This window comes from Bolinopsis microptera, chromosome 1 (assembly GCF_026151205.1).
Source record: "Bolinopsis microptera isolate Bmic1 chromosome 1, MBARI_Bmic_1.0, whole genome shotgun sequence".
Taxonomy (NCBI): domain Eukaryota; kingdom Metazoa; phylum Ctenophora; class Tentaculata; order Lobata; family Bolinopsidae; genus Bolinopsis; species Bolinopsis microptera.
The window spans coordinates 15,867,792-15,887,892 of NC_087072.1; the positions used below are offsets into that span (position 1 = coordinate 15,867,792).

General features: G+C 36.8%; 2 protein-coding genes and 3 non-coding genes across 7 annotated transcripts in view; 4 read left to right on the top strand and 1 right to left on the bottom strand.

Moving 5' to 3' along the window:
* The window catches only part of LOC134825969 (ubiquitin-like domain-containing CTD phosphatase 1), a 29,648-nt gene that overhangs the window by 2,660 nt on the left and 6,887 nt on the right, over nt 1-20,101 (top strand). Inside the window, exon 2 of the mRNA XM_063838185.1 lies at nt 12,908-13,005. Coding sequence (XP_063694255.1) covers nt 12,908-13,005 — 98 coding nt within the window. The remainder of the gene's footprint in view (nt 1-12,907; nt 13,006-20,101) is intronic.
* LOC134825973 (synapse differentiation-inducing gene protein 1-like) lies at nt 4,927-8,366 on the bottom strand. 3 transcript variants are annotated; one of them, XM_063838190.1, is made up of 5 exons: nt 8,284-8,366; nt 6,400-6,473; nt 5,395-5,580; nt 5,117-5,255; nt 4,927-5,017 (listed from the first exon to the last, which is right to left on the bottom strand). In XM_063838190.1, the coding sequence occupies exons 1-4, from the start codon at nt 8,357-8,359 to the stop codon at nt 5,157-5,159; spliced, it is 435 nt and encodes a 144-aa protein (XP_063694260.1). In that variant the 5' UTR covers nt 8,360-8,366; the 3' UTR covers nt 4,927-5,017; nt 5,117-5,156. The 3 variants fall into 3 exon arrangements, with proteins under 3 accessions (XP_063694260.1, XP_063694258.1, XP_063694259.1); XM_063838188.1 differs by having other exon boundaries at nt 6,400-6,474; nt 8,249-8,366; XM_063838189.1 differs by having other exon boundaries at nt 4,964-5,036; nt 6,400-6,474; nt 8,249-8,366.
* On the top strand, nt 13,116-13,187 carry Trnae-cuc (transfer RNA glutamic acid (anticodon CUC)). Its single transcript has one exon. It is a non-coding gene; the product is annotated as a tRNA-Glu (tRNA).
* Nucleotides 13,453-13,524, top strand: Trnae-cuc (transfer RNA glutamic acid (anticodon CUC)). The gene has a single exon. It is a non-coding gene; the product is annotated as a tRNA-Glu (tRNA).
* On the top strand, nt 13,743-13,814 carry Trnae-cuc (transfer RNA glutamic acid (anticodon CUC)). Its single transcript has one exon. It is a non-coding gene; the product is annotated as a tRNA-Glu (tRNA).

The window sequence follows — 20,101 nt, forward strand, 5'->3', positions numbered from 1 at the left end:
AAAAGGAAGGTTTTCGTTGGATTCCGAATTCAACTTTGATTATATCCTGGCACTGATTATCATTTCTCGATTGTTCTCCATTTTCCAATGCAGTCAGCAAGTTCCAATTTAGGTAGACTAGGTTTTCGAATCTTCATATTATGTTCAGAAGCAGGCCAGAAGGGGTTGTTACCAGAGGAATATTGTTGTAATATGGTATTTAGAGATATCTTTTAGGATATCTTAGTTTAGCATAACGTTTAAGGGACGTAGAATTTAGTATGTGTTTCCGGGTATTATATAATAACCAATGTTTTTATATGTTCGTATTTGGGAGTTACACATTTTGAGTGTAAGTCGGTTGGCTGGCAGAACTACTATACTGTCAGACTAACTGTCTGTAACGAGCCGTCCGCTCACTTTGCACCTGACTAACAGCCAGACCTGTGGTTGGTCCTCGCGGACACAGGGTGACTGCTAGTGGAGTGCTCATTGGCGAGACGGCGTGTCACGTGGTACAAGCAAATGCGTTGTGCCGTCACGCAGTGTGGCGTGACGAGTTTTTAGAGTATACCCGAAGAGCCGGAAGTGGAGAGCTCACTTCTTAGTTGCCCCTTAATCTTTTTAAGGGATTCAAATTGACGGTAGCCAGTCTTACTGAGCACTACCATTTGTGATTAGTCACGTCAATTGATTGGAGCGAACACTTGGAAGTTTTTATCTGTTGACGTTCACTTTGTATTACTTTTCCTTTTATAATTAATTATCCATTTTAGTTTACTCGTTTCATTTCTACTATACGGTACGCCCTGCCGTTCGTGCTACGTGACTAGAGCTTGACTAGCATACACTAAATACCAAGAAACGCGGTTTTCTATATCTGGAGGCCACGGTGGGATCGTAGAAACTTTCGAATTTATTTTGACTTCTTTGTTTGCTTGTCAAGGACGTTTTAGAGATTCCGATACATCTCTATCTAATGATGAAGACTCAACACCAAAGACTCTACAACTTGGTGCAAGAGGGAAGTATTTGAAAGTTTTGGAAAGTTTTGAAAGATTTGTGGAAGTCAATTTCAGTTTTAACTTTAGGATTTTGAGGATTTAAATTTAATGCACAGGGTTAGGGCCGTGTATTTTATTTTGAGACTTGACTTATTTTTAAGTATTGGACTTTTGATGCGTGGGAGCATTAAAATTTAATTTTTGAATAGGGCGATTATTTTATTGTTTAAAAATATTCGAAAAAAATTTTTGGGTAGAGATGTTGTAATATGGTATTTAGAGATATCTTTTAGGATATCTTAGTTTAGCATAACGTTTAAGGGACGTAGAATTTAGTATGTGTTTCCGGGTATTATATAATAACCAATGTTTTTATATGTTCGTATTTGGGAGTTACACATTTTGAGTGTAAGTCGGTTGGCTGGCAGAACTACTGTCAGACTAACTGTCTGTAACGAGCCGTCCGCTCACTTTGCACCTGACTAACAGCCAGACCTGTGGTTGGTCCTCGCGGACACAGGGTGACTGCTAGTGGAGTGCTCATTGGCGAGACGGCGTGTCACGTGGTACAAGCAAATGCGTTGTGCCGTCACGCAGTGTGGCGTGACGAGTTTTTAGAGTATACCCGAAGAGCCGGAAGTGGAGAGCTCACTTCTTAGTTGCCCCTTAATCTTTTTAAGGGATTCAAATTGACGGTAGCCAGTCTTACTGAGCACTACCATTTGTGATTAGTCACGTCAATTGATTGGAGCGAACACTTGGAAGTTTTTATCTGTTGACGTTCACTTTGTATTACTTTTCCTTTTAATTAATTATCCATTTTAGTTTACTCGTTTCATTTCTACTATACGGTACGCCCTGCCGTTCGTGCTACGTGACTAGAGCTTGACTAGCATACACTAAATACCAAGAAACGCGGTTTTCTATAATATCTTCTTGGAACAAGCAATTAATGAGGTCTTCATTTATTTCTTCATAACTCGTCACTGACAGTCCGGACAGGATGAGCATTGACGAGATCCACTGATTACTTCATAGCTCGTCATTGATAGGATCAGTATTAAATGAGGTCGAATGATTACTTCATAGCTCGTCACTAACTGGATCAGCATAACATGACTAACAACTAACGAGGTCCAGTGATCTCTTGCTGATACGTCAAAACAAGATCAATAAATAGCTATAAATATCGAAAAAAATTAGCTTAGAAATTACAGAGTACAAATGCCTTCTTCACAATTAACTCTTTGGCCTCATCTTTTTAAATCACTCATTCCCTCTGAAACAAGATAATGCTTAGGACTAGGAGGAACTTAGTTAACTTCTTGTATAATTCGGTAAGAGGAAAATTCCTTAGTGAGCTAACATTCTTTTGTAGGATGTTACCACTAAATCATATCTGTTATCCAGCATAATCCCACAACTAGACCCTCTTATTCTGGAGTCTTGACAATGACAGCAGCAATGTACACTATTTTGATGGTCCAGGTCTCCAAGAAAACCTTCCTCTTTATATTCTCATATTGTGTGTTAGTTTGGTGTGAAGTATTATTTTCTTTTTTAAAACTAACAGTGTTAAACTAAATTGATATCAGTAAAAGATGATATATTTTAACAGGTAAAATTCATACAATTGACGATTAAGAGATATGGGAGTGTGTTCAGGACTCTGAAAGTGTCATACTCTTATAGCAATGGTATGAAATGGTTAACTTTAGTCAAGGTCTCATGTCTCTACGACCTTCGCTTTTGGCGCTGTGAATCTTGCGCTTCAAGCGCAATGCGCAAATTCCTGCAGGAACTTCCCGACATTGTAGAGACCTGAGACCTCGACTAAAGTTAACCATTTCCTACTGTTTATATTAGAGGAGCACACATTTAGAACTCCTCCCATTCTCCTTCGTGACTAAATTGACGATTTAGAGAATTTTACCTGTTAAAAATTTTTGCCGAGATTTACCTCATTTTACCTCATGAGGCCAGCCAAAAAAGGCAAAATTGGGATGAGGTAAAATGAGGTAAAATGAGGTTGACCCCCCCCCCTTGCTTAAGATTTAAGACTTTCAGGGATAATCAAGTCTTGACCATCATTTTCCTTGGTGGTGTTAAATACTAGACTTCATTCAAAATATTCCTAACATAGATTTGGAAGAAGAATGAAAATGGACAATTTAAAAAAGCGGAGTTGAAAAATGATTGTTTAAATTTAAACCCTCAAGCTATTGGGACAAAATATATGGTTACAATTTTATCGAAATAATTTCAATGACTTGATTCGTAATAAGTTGTACAGTTGTATAACCTTATCGAAATCTTGGTCGTATTAATTATAATAAATGATAGTTCCCTAAAACTGAATATGCATATTAGTAAGTAAATCAAGTCAGAAACACTAATTTAGATGGTACAGGAATCAGGATTCACATTCAAGTGACCTAAACCAGGATGTCTGGAGACTTGACATTATATCATGGAGTAATTATATTTCGGAGTAACATAACTTTCGGAGTAACATTAACTTGTTTGTATTATATAAAAATAAAAAATAAAAAAACTTGTTTGTATGAAAAGCATCAATAGTCATAATGCTACACTGCTTCTTTTCGCTGTAATATAGTAAAAAGTATCAGCAGAATAAAATTAAAGAACGCAAATAAGATCAAACAAGTATCGGCTTGATAGTTACTACACCTTGATAGTTACTACACCATGCAATATGAAAGCTTCTGTTAATTATGTGACCTGTAATGGTATAGTTTCTATGAATACCGGATGTAAAATCTTTTAATCAAATTGAATGTTTTCTCAGTTCAAATCTTCCCAAATTGCCTCAACCATATTTTTCGGTACAGTTCTGGAAATCACTAAATCAGAGACTGATTAGAAAAATTCAAAGCACATTACTTTATCATCTTATATATGGATCCGTATTTTACTGACACCACGGCATCAACTTTAATGCGACTTTCCGCAAAAACCGTAAAAGATATTGTAACTGAAACTTTTTTCACTGGGCCAAATGCTTTAATGGCCTCCAAATCAGCATGAAAAGATAAAAAATTGGCCAAGAAATAGGAGTTTTAGAGCCCAAAATTTGGACCCCCAAGTGGTGTCAAAAACGCGAATTAAAAAGGTAATAATTATTTTAGTCTCTTGAGTCTTGACACCATTTTAGGGTCATACGGGTTCCTGCTATTAATATATTTAAAACAGCATGCATTCTGTGATATCAAAACCAATAATTTCAGAGATATGACTTCTTCTCGGTAAAAGTTTTCTTTTCTGAATTAAAGATGGCGACATTTACATATATCTATAAATATTCGGACCTATTTAAATGAAAATCTGGTAAAACATTATTTGTATCTGAGATTCTGCGATTAAATTTATTCTGTTGATTGTAATGTTGTGATATTGCATAATTTATTGTAAATTATATAATATATGTTTCAGAATTATGTAATGTAACGTGATGGAAATATTTTAAGCGGGCATAACCTGTCCAAACCCAGGATGCCCTACATGAAGAATTTGTTGTAACTTTGTATGAAAAGCATTTATTACAACCTACAGTAAAGATATTTTCAGTGGGCTCACCTTGGTTCCACATTTAAACGTTTAAAGGATAGAGCGAGATTCGTAATTTGGCCATTTATATTTTATACAGTAAAAACCCGCTTGAAGTTTTGCTGTATCAAGGATACCGACCAATTAGTCTTAAGTTTGACTTAGTTACAGTTAGAACATTGTATTTGTAGCATTCCGTGTTTATATAAACGAACTGTAGTTCTAGTACCAATATCAGGATGTGTGCAATACTCCTGCCACTCTCCCATCCATCAATTAGGGATCGCGTGCAAACAGAAGAATAACGATGATAATTCTTCTAATTAGTCTGTTCTACAATCTACAATTCTACATGCGAGAATCAACAATCCAAAGTCCGCTCAAAGAATCGATGTGATTTGGACGGTTGTAAGGAGTAGTCATCTCCAAAGAGAGTTGTTAAGAGATCTGATAATCTGGGTGTTCACCTGAAAACGGAGTATTCACCTATCAGATTATTAAGTATATCAAATTAATACTCAAAATATCATGATAATATAGAATAAAAATATCTATTTCACACTTACGCTACTTTCCTTCGTAACTGTACTCAGTGGAACTTTACAGTTATAATCCAAAAAAGCCAATAGTGAAGTAGATGATTCCCACAACAACTCCTAGCACTAATTGTGTGATGATTGCAGCAATAGCCCATTTGTTAGCCGCCTGGGAAAATGGTTTATGAGAAGGTTTGCGCACCAATCGTTCTACAGTAAAATACATTTTTATAGAAGGAAAGCAAAAATTATCCTAGCAAAAGGAACTAAATTAAGATTCAAATTTCAAATAGTTAAGTATAACGTACCTCTCCACTTCTTTTTCCTCCCTCGTAATCTCCTCGTCCAACACACTGTTCTGCCTCGTGAGCTTTCACTACAGCAACCAGTCCAACCGGCCAGAAGAAACACAGACACGCTATCCAGGCTAGTGTAGTGTGTGTTTGTGGAGGGAATCCTTGGGAGGGAGGGAATCCTTGGTATCCTTGTTGTACCTAGGTTATATATATATATTAAATATATACTTTAATATATATATTAAAGTCATTATTGTAACGGTATATTAGAACCAGACATAAACAAAGTGTGAAGGGCCTGAAAGGAACCCCTCGGTTTCAGTTCCTTGTTTTACACTGCCGTACAGCAAGGACATTCACCAAGTTCGCCAAGGATGGGCAATTAGCTCACTCCACAAGATGCTCTGCCATATTACGTTTAGGTTAGAGAATAAAATATTAAATAAGATATTTACTATTTAGTTTGTTATTAAAAGTCGCTATTATACACGATTCAAGTTATAAAACAAGAGTCTTATTTTTTATTAATTAAGTTGCTTTACTGTGCCTGGCGAGGGAGTTTGGGAAATGTTTTGAAGATGATTCCAATAGTGTATTGAAGTTTAATATCACCGCTGCGCTATAAAGATAAAACCTACACTCAGCAGTATTTACCGTAGTGCAGGAATATCTTATTGAAACCAGAGTACTGACTATAGATTGTTAAGTCCCCTTGAATAGTACAAAAATTATGAGACATTTCAATTATAATTACTAGCAGGGACTCGTCTTAACCTAAATAAAAGTGGTGTCAAGAGACACCACTTTAGGTTAAGACGGGAACCTAAAGTTCTTATTCCTTGGCCAATTATTATTTCTTCATGCTGGTAAAAAAGCACAAACGGATTCGACCCAGCCAAGAAGGTTTCATAATGTTATATCTCTCACGGTTTTCGCAGGAACACGTCTTAAAGTTGATGTCGTGGTGTCAGTAAAATGGGAAAATAAAATGAAAACTTTCAAAAAAAATATACCTACCACAACGACTTGTGGTTGAGGATATTGTTGATGAACATAACCTTGACCGGGCTGACCTTGAACTGGGGGGTACACCTGAGGAAATCGAAGTAGTTCAAATTCAGAATAAGCTAAAAATGATTCGTTACAAATACACTTGTGTTATTAAGGGGGGGGGGGGGGGGGGGGGGGGGGGGACAATGGATATTTTTTTGTGAAACTTGATTTCGAGATAGCAGTTGACCAACAAACTAGGACCAGTGACCGAACTTTTGAGGGGGTCCCGGACCCCAACCGCCAAACGGTGCCCGCGGGGCAGCCACGCCCATATTTGGTCCAAATTAGGCCCAATTTAGCCAAATACCCTGAACATGCCCAAAACCCAAATTTTAGGTGCTCTTCTTGTAGCTAGTGGTCTCCTGAACTCGTATATGAAATTTCATCAAGATTGGACAAAAAATGATTGAGTTATGGGCCAAAAACCATATGCCCATATTTGGGCATACGCACCAAATTTGGTAGATTTCGTCCCATAAATTGGACAAATATCAATATTTTTAAATGAAACTTACTTTATATGAAAGGTAAGCCTAAACTACATATTTTCTATCAGGTATAGCTTTATATCTGTTTAAATGAGGATACTAAGGCGAAAAGACCACAAAAAATGAACTAAATTGCTCGTATCTTGGTTCGCGATATTCGCGGAATTGATCTCATTAAAATTGTAACAACTCAATCAGTTTTCAAAGTTTTTCCATGAAATTTTCGGAATCGACTCGAAATCGCATTTCCACCTTATTTTGAGAACGGATTTTTGATTTAGGCCTCCAAAAAAATTTGGCGGCCAAATTCCAAAATTTTCCCGGAAAAATTCAGAATTTGGCCGCCAAATTTTTTTGAGGCCTAAATCAAAAATCTGTCCTCAAAATAAGGTGGAAATGCAATTTCGAGTCGATTCCAAAAATTTCATGGAAAAATTTTGAAAACTGATTGAGTTGTTACAATTTTAATGAGATCAATTCCGCGAATATCGCGAACCAAGATACGAGCAATTTAGTTCATTTTTTGTGGTCTTTTCGCCTTAGTATCCTCATTTAAACAGATATAAAGCTATACCTGATAGAAAATATGTAGTTTAGGCTTACCTTTCATATAAAGTAAGTTTCATTTAAAAATATTGATATTTGTCCAATTTATGGGACGAAATCTACCAAATTTGGTGCGTATGCCCAAATATGGGCATATGGTTTTTGGCCCATAACTCAGTCATTTTTTGTCCAATCTTGATGAAATTTCATATACGAGTTCAAGAGACCACTAGCTACAAGTAGAGCACCTAAAATCTGGGTTTTGGGCATGTTCAGGGTATTTGGCTAAATTGGGCCTAATTTGGACCAAATATGGGCGTGGCTGCCCTGCGGGCACTGTTTGGCGGTTGGGGTCCGGGACCCCCTCAAAAGTTCGGTCACCGGTCCTAGTTTGTTGGTCAACTGCTATCTCGCAATCAAGTTTCACAAAAAAATATCCAATGTCCCCCCCCCCCCCCCTTAATGATTGAGATTTTTAACATAAGTATTCTTCTTGGGATGTGAAATGTGAGGCCAATATTGAGAACTGTGGGGTATCATAATCGAGGTCTATATCGAGGTATTTACTATTTATATGTGGATTCTCGTGGGGAGGTAAAAATATCTTTCCAGACATGTGACAACCATTAAGTTTAACAAATGAGCTTCCAGTATTGATCAATCAAATTAAAAAACACATCCCCACTAGAATCTACATTATACATCTACTATCTACTAAATCATAGATGGGTGATGCATATCTTAAAAACCACGAAGATGTAAAATCAAATCTGACAAACTTGTTGAGGTGGGTACCCTTGCTGAGGTGGGTACCCTTGTTGAGGGGGATCTGCCTCCTGTTCATAAGATGGTGGTTCATCTTCTTCTTTAAGTTTAACGTAGTCTACCATGATAATAATCGCTATTTTACGAATATTGTATAAGTTCATTTTATTGCGGTAAATAATTTGACCATGAAATAGCCCTTGGCCCTAGAGCTGATCACCCCACGTTTAGAAATTTTAGGCAAGTGCGGAACCGCAAAGTTATTGTGTCACACTTGCTGTTTATAATTGTCGTTTATACTTTTAGAGTACCGCAGCCTAAGATTTGAGAATCCTAGTTTAAGGATTAGTTATAGATGTAGAAATCTATATTTAAACTAATAACATTAAATAATGTTTGCTAGCGGGAATCGTTAAAAAAAGAGCATATTTTTAGAACCCCTCCAAGGACCATTAATTCCATTATTTCTGCCGTTGTTTCCTAAAAACCTGCTTAAGTGCAATTCCCGATACAACGTGTATCTATAAAATACCTAGCCGGCGCAGATAATTAACTGATGGAGCCCGGAACTCAGAACTGCTAACATATACTGCAGTTAATACTCGGTACTGATAAGATCTCGCACAAACACTAATTATGTGCTCAATTCATTAAATCGCTGAATTTACAATGTAAACATGGTACAGCTATAGTTGTTTTTATGTAACTAAAGACACAACAACAAACAGACAAAAAACGGAGTGACAAAGAGAGTATGAGATCACTGATATATGACCCACAAGTCGTGCGCATTGTAGGAACGAGAATATATAATGCGGCACGTGGAAATATATTTGTGACACACACGTTCTAGTATTGCGTTGCTGTGAGCGGGACGAAATGCAACACGTGGGAGTCATCCCTGTGTCACGTGGGAGTTATTATTCCTGAATTCTGTCCCATGTGCGTATCAGAGCACTATAAGTTACAGTATATAAGTTAAGTATATTAAGAGATGTGTAACACTGTTATGTAATGGTTGTTCAATATAGATTATAACTCGAGCGTGCTACACTCGATCTTCGAGATTTTTCTAAAAGCCCCCCCCCCCCCCCCCGACAGTTGAAACCAACTTGAATCGATGTATCTTCGGACGCTGATTCTGAATCACCCCCATGACATAGGGTTAAAATGCTCCCCTGGCAAGATATTGGCGAAAAACTGTCTCGATCACGCGATATCACCGCCGCCATTATACTCATTATACTATTTACCCCTAAATACTATATGACCCTGATCATTAGAAACACCCCTAAAAGTTCGTTTTTGAAAAAAAATTTAAAACATCCGTAATTTCTTTTCTGTTTTAGTTTTGCATTTAATTTTTTGTATGCGTATAGAAAATTAATACGGCTTAAAAATGAGATGTCCGGCGACCTCCTAGCTCACTCACAAGACTCAGTAGGAGTGATTGAACTGCGAGGGACAATTGAGGCTAACGAATTTACTCATTATTTTCAAAAAAGAACATTCTCGTGTTACGTCCATGATATCCAAGTTGCAAGTATAATCCATAGTGATTATACTTGATCGAGATCTAAGCTTTAATTATTCGAGGTGAAAATGAGGCTAACCACCTTTTGAGAGGGTGAAATGAGGCTAACAAGTATACTTTAGTGTATATTATTGAGCAGGTTCGGTATTGTGACTATCTAATATGTCAACAATAAAAATGTATTCATCCTCTTCAAGCTCAACATTTCAGAAATCGCCGAGTCTACTTGTAGGAGGCTAAAATGAGGCTAATAAAGAATTTGACCGCATTTTAACTTTAATGTACGGAAACAGGTTATAGACCCACTAATAAACTTGTTATTGAAGCCCGAAGGTTATTGATACTTTATCGATATCTAAGCTTCAAATATTCGAGGTGAAAATGAGGCTAACCACCTTCTGAGAGGGTGAAATGAGGCTAACAAGTATACTTTTGTGTTTATTTTTGAGCAGGTTCGGTATTGTGACTATCTAATGTGTCAACAATACAAATTTATTCATCCTCTTCAAGCTCAACATTTCAGAAATCGCCGAGTCTACTTGTAGGAGGCCAAAATGAGGCTAATAAAGAATTTGGCCGCATTTTAACTTTAATGTACGGTAACAGGTTAACAACTCACAAGTTACTTGATATCTATGTTGCACATTTAATTCCTTGGGATTATAGCTTCAAATATTCGAGGTGAAAATGAGGCTAACCACCTTTTGAGAGGGTGAAATGAGGCTAACAAGTATACTTTTGTGTATATTTTCGAGATGGTTCGGTATTGTGACTATCTAATGTGTCAACAATACAAATTTATTCATCCTCTTCAAGCTCAACATTTCAGAAATCGCCGAGTCTACTTGTAGGAGGCTAAAATGAGGCTAATAAAGAATTTGACCGCATTTTAACTTTAATGTACGGAAACATGTTATAGACCCACTATAAAACTTGTAATTGTAGCCCGAAGGTTATTGAGACTTTATCGAAACTTATGTGAGGTTGGATTGAGGCTACCTTCCCTCCTTGAGGCAAAATTGAGGCTAACAGATACACTACGCAGAAAAACGTCACTGAGCCAGCTGTCAAGTAGTTGCTGAGCAGCAGCACTCAGCAGCAGTTAGATGAAGAAAATGAAGTTGAGGAAGGAAATGTATTCTAGAGCTGTTGGCTAGAGTAGGCCCCTTACTTCTATGGAGCTCTCTGGCCAATTGCTCTGGCAATGCTACCCATGGGGCCATGTAATACCACATGATCTGATATCATGCCAAATTAGACTCTAAACTATAAAGTATAATAAAAATGGAACTGTTTGAGAAATTTTACAAGGGAAGTCTTTATTTTGCTTGACACATCTCAAACGCAAGGAAATATTTTTAAACAAATTATAAATATACATTTTTCCCAAAGCCGCAACGTAAGCTGATTAATGCACTGATGAATAAAAATCTACGTCAAGCTGCAGAATAACTCCAACATTTAAATCAATACCTCTTCATGGTAGTACAACTGGCGAGAAGGCTAAAAAAAGCAGTGCAATTAGTTTTGAAATGTGTGATTTTGAAAATAATAAGTGGCTTTCAAATGGGTCAAAAGTGGAGTTATATAAAGAAAATAAAAGCATCCAACATTAAAACTATCACTTATAAAATATTATAATAAGCAGGAGTTAGCCTCAATCTTACCTCTCAAATGAATACAGGTTAGGCAGAAACAATTTGAAATTGAAGGGCTAGTCCGAAGAAGCAATAGAACAAGAAATGCAATGAACACAACCTTGATAGTTAGCCTTATTTTACCCTCCATCAAAAGACAGAAAGGGTAGGTGGAGTCTACCATCGACCTCAAGTATCCATATAATGTATACCAGGGCAAAGGATAGTTTAAAGGACGTTATTGTTCAAACATAATTCAAAAATTAGAAAAGATCTGTTAGCCTCATTTCCCCCTCCATTAGAAGGAAAAAAGGGGTCGGCTGGGCCAGCTTTCAACCTAAAGAATCCATATCATGTATTTTAGGTCAGAGGATACTTGGATACGTTATTATTCAAATATAATTCACAACTTAGTAATGACTTGTTAGCCTCATTTCCCCCTCCATTAGAAGGAAAAAAGGGGTTGGCTGGGCCAGCCTTCAACTTAGAGTATCCATCTCATGTAATTTAGGTCAGAGGATACCTTGATAGACGTTATTATTAAAATATAATTCATGACTTAGTATTGACTTGTTAGCCTCATTCCCCCCTCCATTAGAAGGAAAAAAAGGGTCGGCTGGGCCAGCCTTCGACCTAGAGCATCAATCTCATCTATTTTAGGTCAGAGGATACTTTGATAGACACTATTATTCAAAAATAATTCAAAAATTAGTAATAACTTGTTAGCCTCATTTTTCCCTCAATTAGTGAAAAAATTTCCCTCTTCTCTCTGGATTCTGAAAGAGTGAGATCTGATGAATCGATTAAACATGTTTAAACTTTTATAGCATGCTTGGAAGGTGTTATTAGGATACAAAATGTAAATGACTCGTTAGCCTCAATTTGCCCTCGACTAAATGCTTCAAAACTTTTATTAATCAAAACAAAATTAGTTGAACTATAGATATGTGAAATATCATATGCCTATCTTAAAAGTTCTTCCTGTGACAATCTTCTAAAGTTAAAATGGGAAAATGTGGTCCATCTCGTGCGAACTTTCCTAATGACCAGGGTCATATACTAGTTCTTAACCACTCTTTCACAGTTCATTATTAAGCTTTAATCAATCAGTAGACTATTTTGTTTTCTAATTTTATATAATAAATATTCTATCAGACTTTTGCTTAAGTCTAGGTCAGCTACGGAAATAACTCGCCGAATGTAGAAGTTGGGATTACAAAGCGCAAGGCAAGCTTGTTCAGAAATTCAACGGCTGTAAATACAGTGTTTCTGGTCTGCTTGATGAGGAGCAATAAGTTTTTCCTAGCGCCAGCAGGGAATTGTTTAATATATATATAGTCTGAAAACTGGTAAAAGGAGGGATGTAGTATATAAATATACTCATGACCCCCGCCCCCCCATATGGATGGCTTATCGATAACTGCAGCTGAAATACTTGCAAACTGTTTAAAAAGTGTGCAGTTGAAAGATGCCTCCAACCGAGCTAAAGTGACGTAATTCAGGTAAACCTCCGCCGGACGATTGTGTACTGTCAGATCTGAAATTGAAGAACAACCAGAAGATAATGATGATGGGTACCAGGGAAGAAGTCATTACTGAGGTAAGAGCAGCTTCGTACTTAGATACGATCGATAAAGCGGCTACCCATTATACTGTTTCATATATTTTTAGAATGCTTTCAAACCACAAGTAAGCAAAATGTTGGTTGTATCCGGCGTGGTGTAGGGGCTAGCATCCGTGGCTCTCACCCACAAGACCCGGGTTCGATTCCCGGCGTCGGAACTTTTTGGCTTAATCGGTTGCAAATTATCACTTTCCCGTAAAAATTGAAAAGATTTGTCGCCCTCCGGGCCTTTATAATATCTTAATGTTTCACAAATTTTCTTATCGGATTCTGGAAATTAGTTTTTAAATGTTCTCATTTCGGTGTTACATAAATACTAATACATAATATAAATAGCTGCGATATGCACTGTTCGTTGAATTTATTAGTTTGTAATACAGTTTGTAATGTCTTCGACCTTCAAGTAAGCAAAATTTTGACGTATCCGGCGTGGTGTAGGGGCTAGCATCTGTGGCTCTCACCCACAAGACCCGGGTTCGATTCCCGGCGTCGGAACTTTTTGGATTAATCAGTTGCGAATTTGTATCTCGGTTTCAAAAGTGTGATGTCAGACTGAAACTCTTTCATCGGATCTTGGAGATTAAGTTAAAAAAAGTTCCACCCCAAATTCACTTATAAATGTGTTCGAATAAATTGGCTACGCCATGCACTGTTCGTTAATGTGATTAGTTATTAATGTATTCAAGTAACAAATAAGCAAAATAATGAATGTATCCGGCGTGGTGTAGGGGCTAGCATCTGTGGCTCTCACCCACAAGACCCGGGTTCGATTCCCGGCGTCGGAAATTTTTGGCTTAATTGGTCGCGAAAATTCATCTCGCTCTTAAAATAATAAGGGAAAATCAACGCGATCCATACTCTATTATGTGGATGGTTCTCAGAGGCGCTCATCCAAACATTAGGAAATTCACACTTACAACTTTATGAATACCAACGGCTGCACGTCAACACTAGTAGTGTTTTGAGTCGTGGTAGTCTAGTGACACGACAGTGACCGCTGCAGCTTGGTGTTATATCACACATGACACTGCACCGGTAGTGTTACTGTTAGCGGATGGTTCTGTTTATCCGATAACGTATAAATACTGTATCAGTAGTCAATAACTACACAATAACTACAATGAAAATGAATTGTTGGCAGATAAAAGGTTCATTTTGTGCAAATTGACTTTAAAGATTCCAATTCGGTAATTGCTCTGGGCTAGCTGCTGTCAAATTTAAACTGCACCCACTATAATGTTTCTGAGGTACTTTGTCGACTATTGAGACTTATGACAAGGTTTCATCATCCTAACTTCTCGGAAAGTGCCTCAAAATCACAAATTATAGTTTGAATTTCTTAGAAAAGTGCTTAAGTACAGCCACATCAGCAAAAACTCCATGTTATGATGAAAATGACCCGTTCAAACCATTGGTCATCGAAAATAAGACGAAAAATTAGCCTTAAACTGTTGTGATGAAACACTGGTTGTAAAATTATGACACGCTGAAATAAAAAATTTAAAAATTTCGTTTTCTGAGAAAAGTGCTTAAGTGCACCAATGTTAGTGGGAACTTTATCTGCGATCATTCTGACCTAAAATTTTACGACAAATTGATTTGTGATGGTTTAAGAACACCAAAACACTCCCTTCTCCCCAGCGGATTAAAAAATAGTGGCAACGAGCGGGAATGAAACGTTGCAATTCCTTATAAGATTTTGTTTTCGAATCGGAATTCTACCAGCATTTCGACGCTTGTTTTGACGAAGAGTCGATTGGTGATAGTACGGGATAATAATAAATAAGTTTTTTCTTTAGTCTAAATTAAATGAAGAACTCAGATGAGTTGGCCAAAAAAGGCCAAGGTTTTGCGAATTATCTATACTATATTTTAAAATTGACGAATTCCCCCCGGCAACGGGGTCAAGAAAAACCACTGAAAATTGACCTAAAAATGACCCTCTGGCGTGACCAATTTTTGGAGGACTTCGCCGCTTCGACGCACCGCGCAAACTAGCAAACTAGCAATCGTTGCTCTGTTAATTCGCAGAGCAATGATCTGGAAGGGTTGACATCGTCAATCAAGACCAATTTCAGCTCGCAAATGGAGTTGAAATCTCGCTGTTTTTAGCAGGGTTGTGAATAAAGGATAGGAATAGGCTATAGCATTCTTATAATCTTGATTAAGGCTTTAGATTTTCTATAATTAACGTCGGAAGTGAGGTAAAATAAACGTTAGAATAATGGCGTTATACTTATTTTAGCAAAGGTAAACAGCGTCGTTGCTTAGCAACATCAAGAGATTGCACTTGCGCGAGCAAGAACAGATTAGCAACGCGCGTTGTCATGCTCTATTGATGCTTTTCATACAAACAAGTTAAAACAAATTCTTTATGTCGTGTATCCTGGGTTTGGACAGGATATGCCCGCTTAAAATACTTCCATCGCGTTACATTACATAATTCTCAATAAATGTAATAGATTTGTAGTGTTGTAATTAGTTTAAAACTATGATACGTCATAACTAGCTCACATTACAATTTACGCTATGACTATATCCATAACTTTGGTTGTGATCGATGTTTTTTGATGCAGTAAAAGTATCGATTAGGGAATACTTAAATAAAACCTTTAGGGTCTGCCCACACTACGCCATGTGGCGACGGGCCACATGGCCTGATTAACCTACACACTGTGTCACCTGGCGTGGATTTAGCAAATCTGCGCCTCTATTCAGAGGCACGGATTTCCTGCCCACACTACGCCATGTTGCGACGGGCCACATGGCGTGGGTCAAAAGGCACAGTGTGTTTAGAGCTCCCGCCACTAGTCACCGGATTCACACAACGAGGCGCGTAGTGTGTTTAGAGCTCCCGCCAGTTGGCGTGGAAACTCTCGGAGAATAGAGGCTCTAAACACACTGTGCCTTTTGACCCACGCCATGTGGCCCGTCGCCACATGGCGTAGTGTGGGCAGACCCTTATCGTTATCGGCAAATAAAAATCCATACAATTTATATTACGGAGCTAGATCGTAGATAGATATAGATGATAACAAGAAACTATAACATAACTGATTTTAAATTTCTTTGAATAAAGCGTTCAGCTAGCGGATGTACAGGTTTGAGGAAGCCTATGAGCTAGGGAAGCAGATAACTTAGTGTTTACCTTACCTGGGGACCTCAGGCTATTATATTTATGTTCATAATCATAATCGAATAGAGATTAGGCGGAATGACAGGCTGAGCGCCGCCCAGTAATGTTTACCATGTTATAAGGCACCACCATCATACTCGAAAAGAGATTTAAAATCGTACAAGAAAAATGTATGGTCAGGAACAGGTTGTAATAATACGGAATATTGAAACTGTCCCTTTGATCACGAATCAATACGAACAAAAATGTAGATTGATAGCAGCGTGAATATGAGGTATATAATAAGATTAGCTATAGAAATGAATAGATATGTTTCGCTCTATAAGGCAGCTGACCCATGCCGAGTCTATCGAGCACAAAATAAAAGGATGAAACATTTTTCCTGTAAGCTTGTAGCAAAAATATACTAGCTTGTTGAGTATTACATGCGATGAGCTATTCTTACTTTACATCACAAGATCCAATCATGTCCTAAAATTCCCTACTCAGAGTCAATATCCCATTCACTGTAATTGATAAGCTAAGAAGGTACACGAAACGTGTGTGAACAATGTTGCGTTATCCAGCTATTGTCGTGCGAAGTACCTACAGCTTTACACGTCACGAGGCACACTGTTCCTTCTCAAGTATTGTATCCTACAAATCTTCTCTCCAGATACTATTTACTCAGGCAATACTATTACTATCGAGAATATATCTATTTATATTTAAAACTTGACGAAAAAATCCATAATTTCTGATTCGGAGACGAAAACCAATCGAAAATTTGCTTCATTTTAGGTCAGGCAAGCTAAAACTTTGCAGTCTCAACTGATTAGAGAATAAAAGTTGTAAAGAAAATTTTGAAGTATATTTTGAAAGGTTCTATTGACAAATCGGCAATTTTGACGGCAAAGCTAGCGTTTCTGAATTTTATAACCATCACCAATCGATCCGTCATTAAAATTTAGATTTGTAAGTACCGATTATATAGCTTCAGTTGACAGAATCAACATTTAATTAAAAGTATAATGGCACTTAAGCACTTTTGTGAGAAAACGAGCTCGTTTTCACAAAAGTGCAATAAATTATTTTTTTCCAGGCCAAAAGACCCACGAACACCAAATTGCCGTCACTAGGCCAGTTTTGGACGTAAAAAACGGCTTCTAAATGTTTATAGGAAGAGGCAGGGTATAACCAGCTGGGTAATAAAATGTCTTGAGAAAGATGGCATCACCGATGCCTTGAATATGGACTATTGCATAATTGATTCTGTATCCAGTCTTCGGAGAGTGAAAATTCGGAAAATTCGATGTAAATTAGTATTAATATGTAAAATAAATGACCATCCTTACCTAGATCAGATCAGATAATCGAGTCATAGACTACTGAGAGAATGAAATGTTGAATTTTCGTTTTTCCCACCCTTTCACAGAATTATCACAATAAAATTTATCAGAACTGTTTATACTCCAACAGTGTCCAGTCTAACTAAGCAGAATGACAAAAAGAGTAGGTGCCCGGTAGGGAAAGGCTAAATATAAAAATAGGCAAGCCCCAATGATCGTCATGAAAATCAAATTAATTTAACAATGAGTAAGTACAATGAGTAAGTACTAAGTACTGGCACCACTAAAATTGCATCACTCTCACTGAATCGCTCGCCCAAATTTTTAAAAATATTTTCGAAAAAAATTAAAAGTAACGTCAATCGATGTATTTTTGGACGCTGATTCCGAATCACCTCCATGACGTAGGATAGAAAAGCTTCCCCGAGGAGTTATGGGCAAAAATCTGTTTTTGTCATGTTTTGCTCACGTTTTGTTCACGCGAAATATTACAAGCCCAATTGCATGGCTACGTATAGACTATAGATGTCTCATAATGTGAATAAGCTCCACGTATTGTGATTTGTATTATAATAATTCTTGTACGCTTAATTTATTTTTAGGACTATTTTTACAAACAAAGATCGTGTTGACTGAAACATTTTATCAGGAATATTGAGTGATTCGAGTGATTGTAGCGATTTTAGCTTTTTTTTTAAAACTTTCCGATTTTAAACTTTTAAACAACAACTTAAGCGGCCATATTGTTTTTGTTCATGGGAGCCGAATTAGACCCGGATCAACAAACATTCGATAGGCCTATAATTACTCAATTTTAAATGAACAATATCTCAATGTATAATTTGATACTCGCGTAAAAAGAATTCTTTCCGATCAATTTTTCTGGAGTAAAGAGGAAATTTTCTAAGAATAATCCAAAATTGGTGACACAAACGTGACTAGATTTATCATCCCTCATTGTAAGATTTTAATCCTAAAAGTAAATTTCCCTAAAATTGTCCGAGGGCCCACAATCTACATTCCCTTTTTCGAATCACATGTTGTATGGACACGTTCATTTGAGTTTGAGGATATTGGTAAATATAAGTGACCCTATTAAAAGGCACAGTGTAGTTGAATTTGTCACACTATGAAATTACAAAAACCCTTGATGGTTAGGATAATCGTCTCATTCTCTAGGCTAACTTTGTCACATAACGATATCTTAATCAGATGATAAGATATCGCTTAAATACGGCCGGCACGGAAATGGTTACATTGTCACACTATAAACATGTGACGGAGTAAATATGGACCCCTTGCTGCCGTTTTTGACCAAATTTTTGAGTGTCCAGTTGATTGGATGGGTACATATGACCATTACCTACATATTTGACGACTTTTTTCGTTAGATGGTGCACTCAGGTTTACTCTGTCACACATTTAAGAAAATATGTGAAGAATGTTTAGGGCACCCTGATAAGCAATGCTGAGTAGTTTAGGTTTATTTGATGGCCTGGAAGTGCTAGGAATTGTTATTATATTGCATATAGTCGTAAGGAATTAAAACACAGAAGGCACAAACAAGTTTACTTTGTCACATAATCTTGATGATATCTGAACATGTGTGAAATTGAACAAATAAGGATATACCAGCTTAAACCCCTTATCTTGCGTACTATGGATCAAACAACACTGCTAGTACCATGCACCAGTCACATAAATCATTATCGGGTGTAATATGTTAACAGTGTCACAATTAAACTACCGCAACATGGTCAAAAATAGGGTCATTTCGTCACACAAAAATTATTATAACTCTGTTAGCTCCTTGCTGGCAAAATAACTAGTTTATCGAAATTGTTTTGATGATAAAGTTACATAGTATTTTAATAGAGGTATAGTTCTTCAAAATAGGGACAAGACATGTTTACTTTGTCACATCAGTTATTATAAGAGTTAGGTAATCGTCATCACATTAACAGATCTTTTCGTAGTTTGGATCGATTAATATAGGCAATAAAGCATCCTATGCCAATTTTAACAGACTATCTTGATATTGTTGGGGCAGGGAAAGTTAATTTTGTCACATTTTCAGTGACTTTGACAAATGTAACCTAAAGTTGTTAAACTTGAGCTCTGATGTTCTGGACAATATTCTACCAATCGTTTCTGAAAGAATGTTGAATTCTAATAGAGTTATAGATCTCCGAAATAGGGGCAAGACATGTTTACTTTGTCACATCAGTTATTATTAGAGTTAGGTAATCGTCATCACATTAACATTATATATTATTTTGTAGTTTGGATTGATTTATATAGGTAATAAAGCAGCTTATGCTAATTTTTACACACTATCTTGAAATTGTTGGGGCAGGAAAAGTTAATTTTGTCACATTTTTAGTGACTTTGACAAATTATAAGAGTTATTATAAGAGACTATTTCATTATATAATCATTGTTTTTAACCTATTTACGATTTCGTATCATTTTTTGTGACAATGTAAACATAAACTGATCTTAACTTGCATCAACTGCATTGTCATCATATAAAGTTTTCTCGCCTTTCAAATCAAAATCAGATATAAATAATTCGCCCAAAATTTAAAATTCCATATATTGTGACAGA

Coding starts and splice junctions, on each gene's coding strand:
- LOC134825973 (XM_063838188.1), bottom strand. CDS start 8,359: ATGGTAGACTACGTTAAACTTAAAGAAGAAGATGAACCACCATCTTAT. Junction 6,475..8,248: donor AAGGGTACCCACCTCAACAA/GTTTGTCAGATT, acceptor CGATTTCCTCAG/GTGTACCCCCCAGTTCAAGG. Junction 5,581..6,399: donor CTCAACCACAAGTCGTTGTG/GTAGGTATATTT, acceptor TATATAACCTAG/GTACAACAAGGATACCAAGG.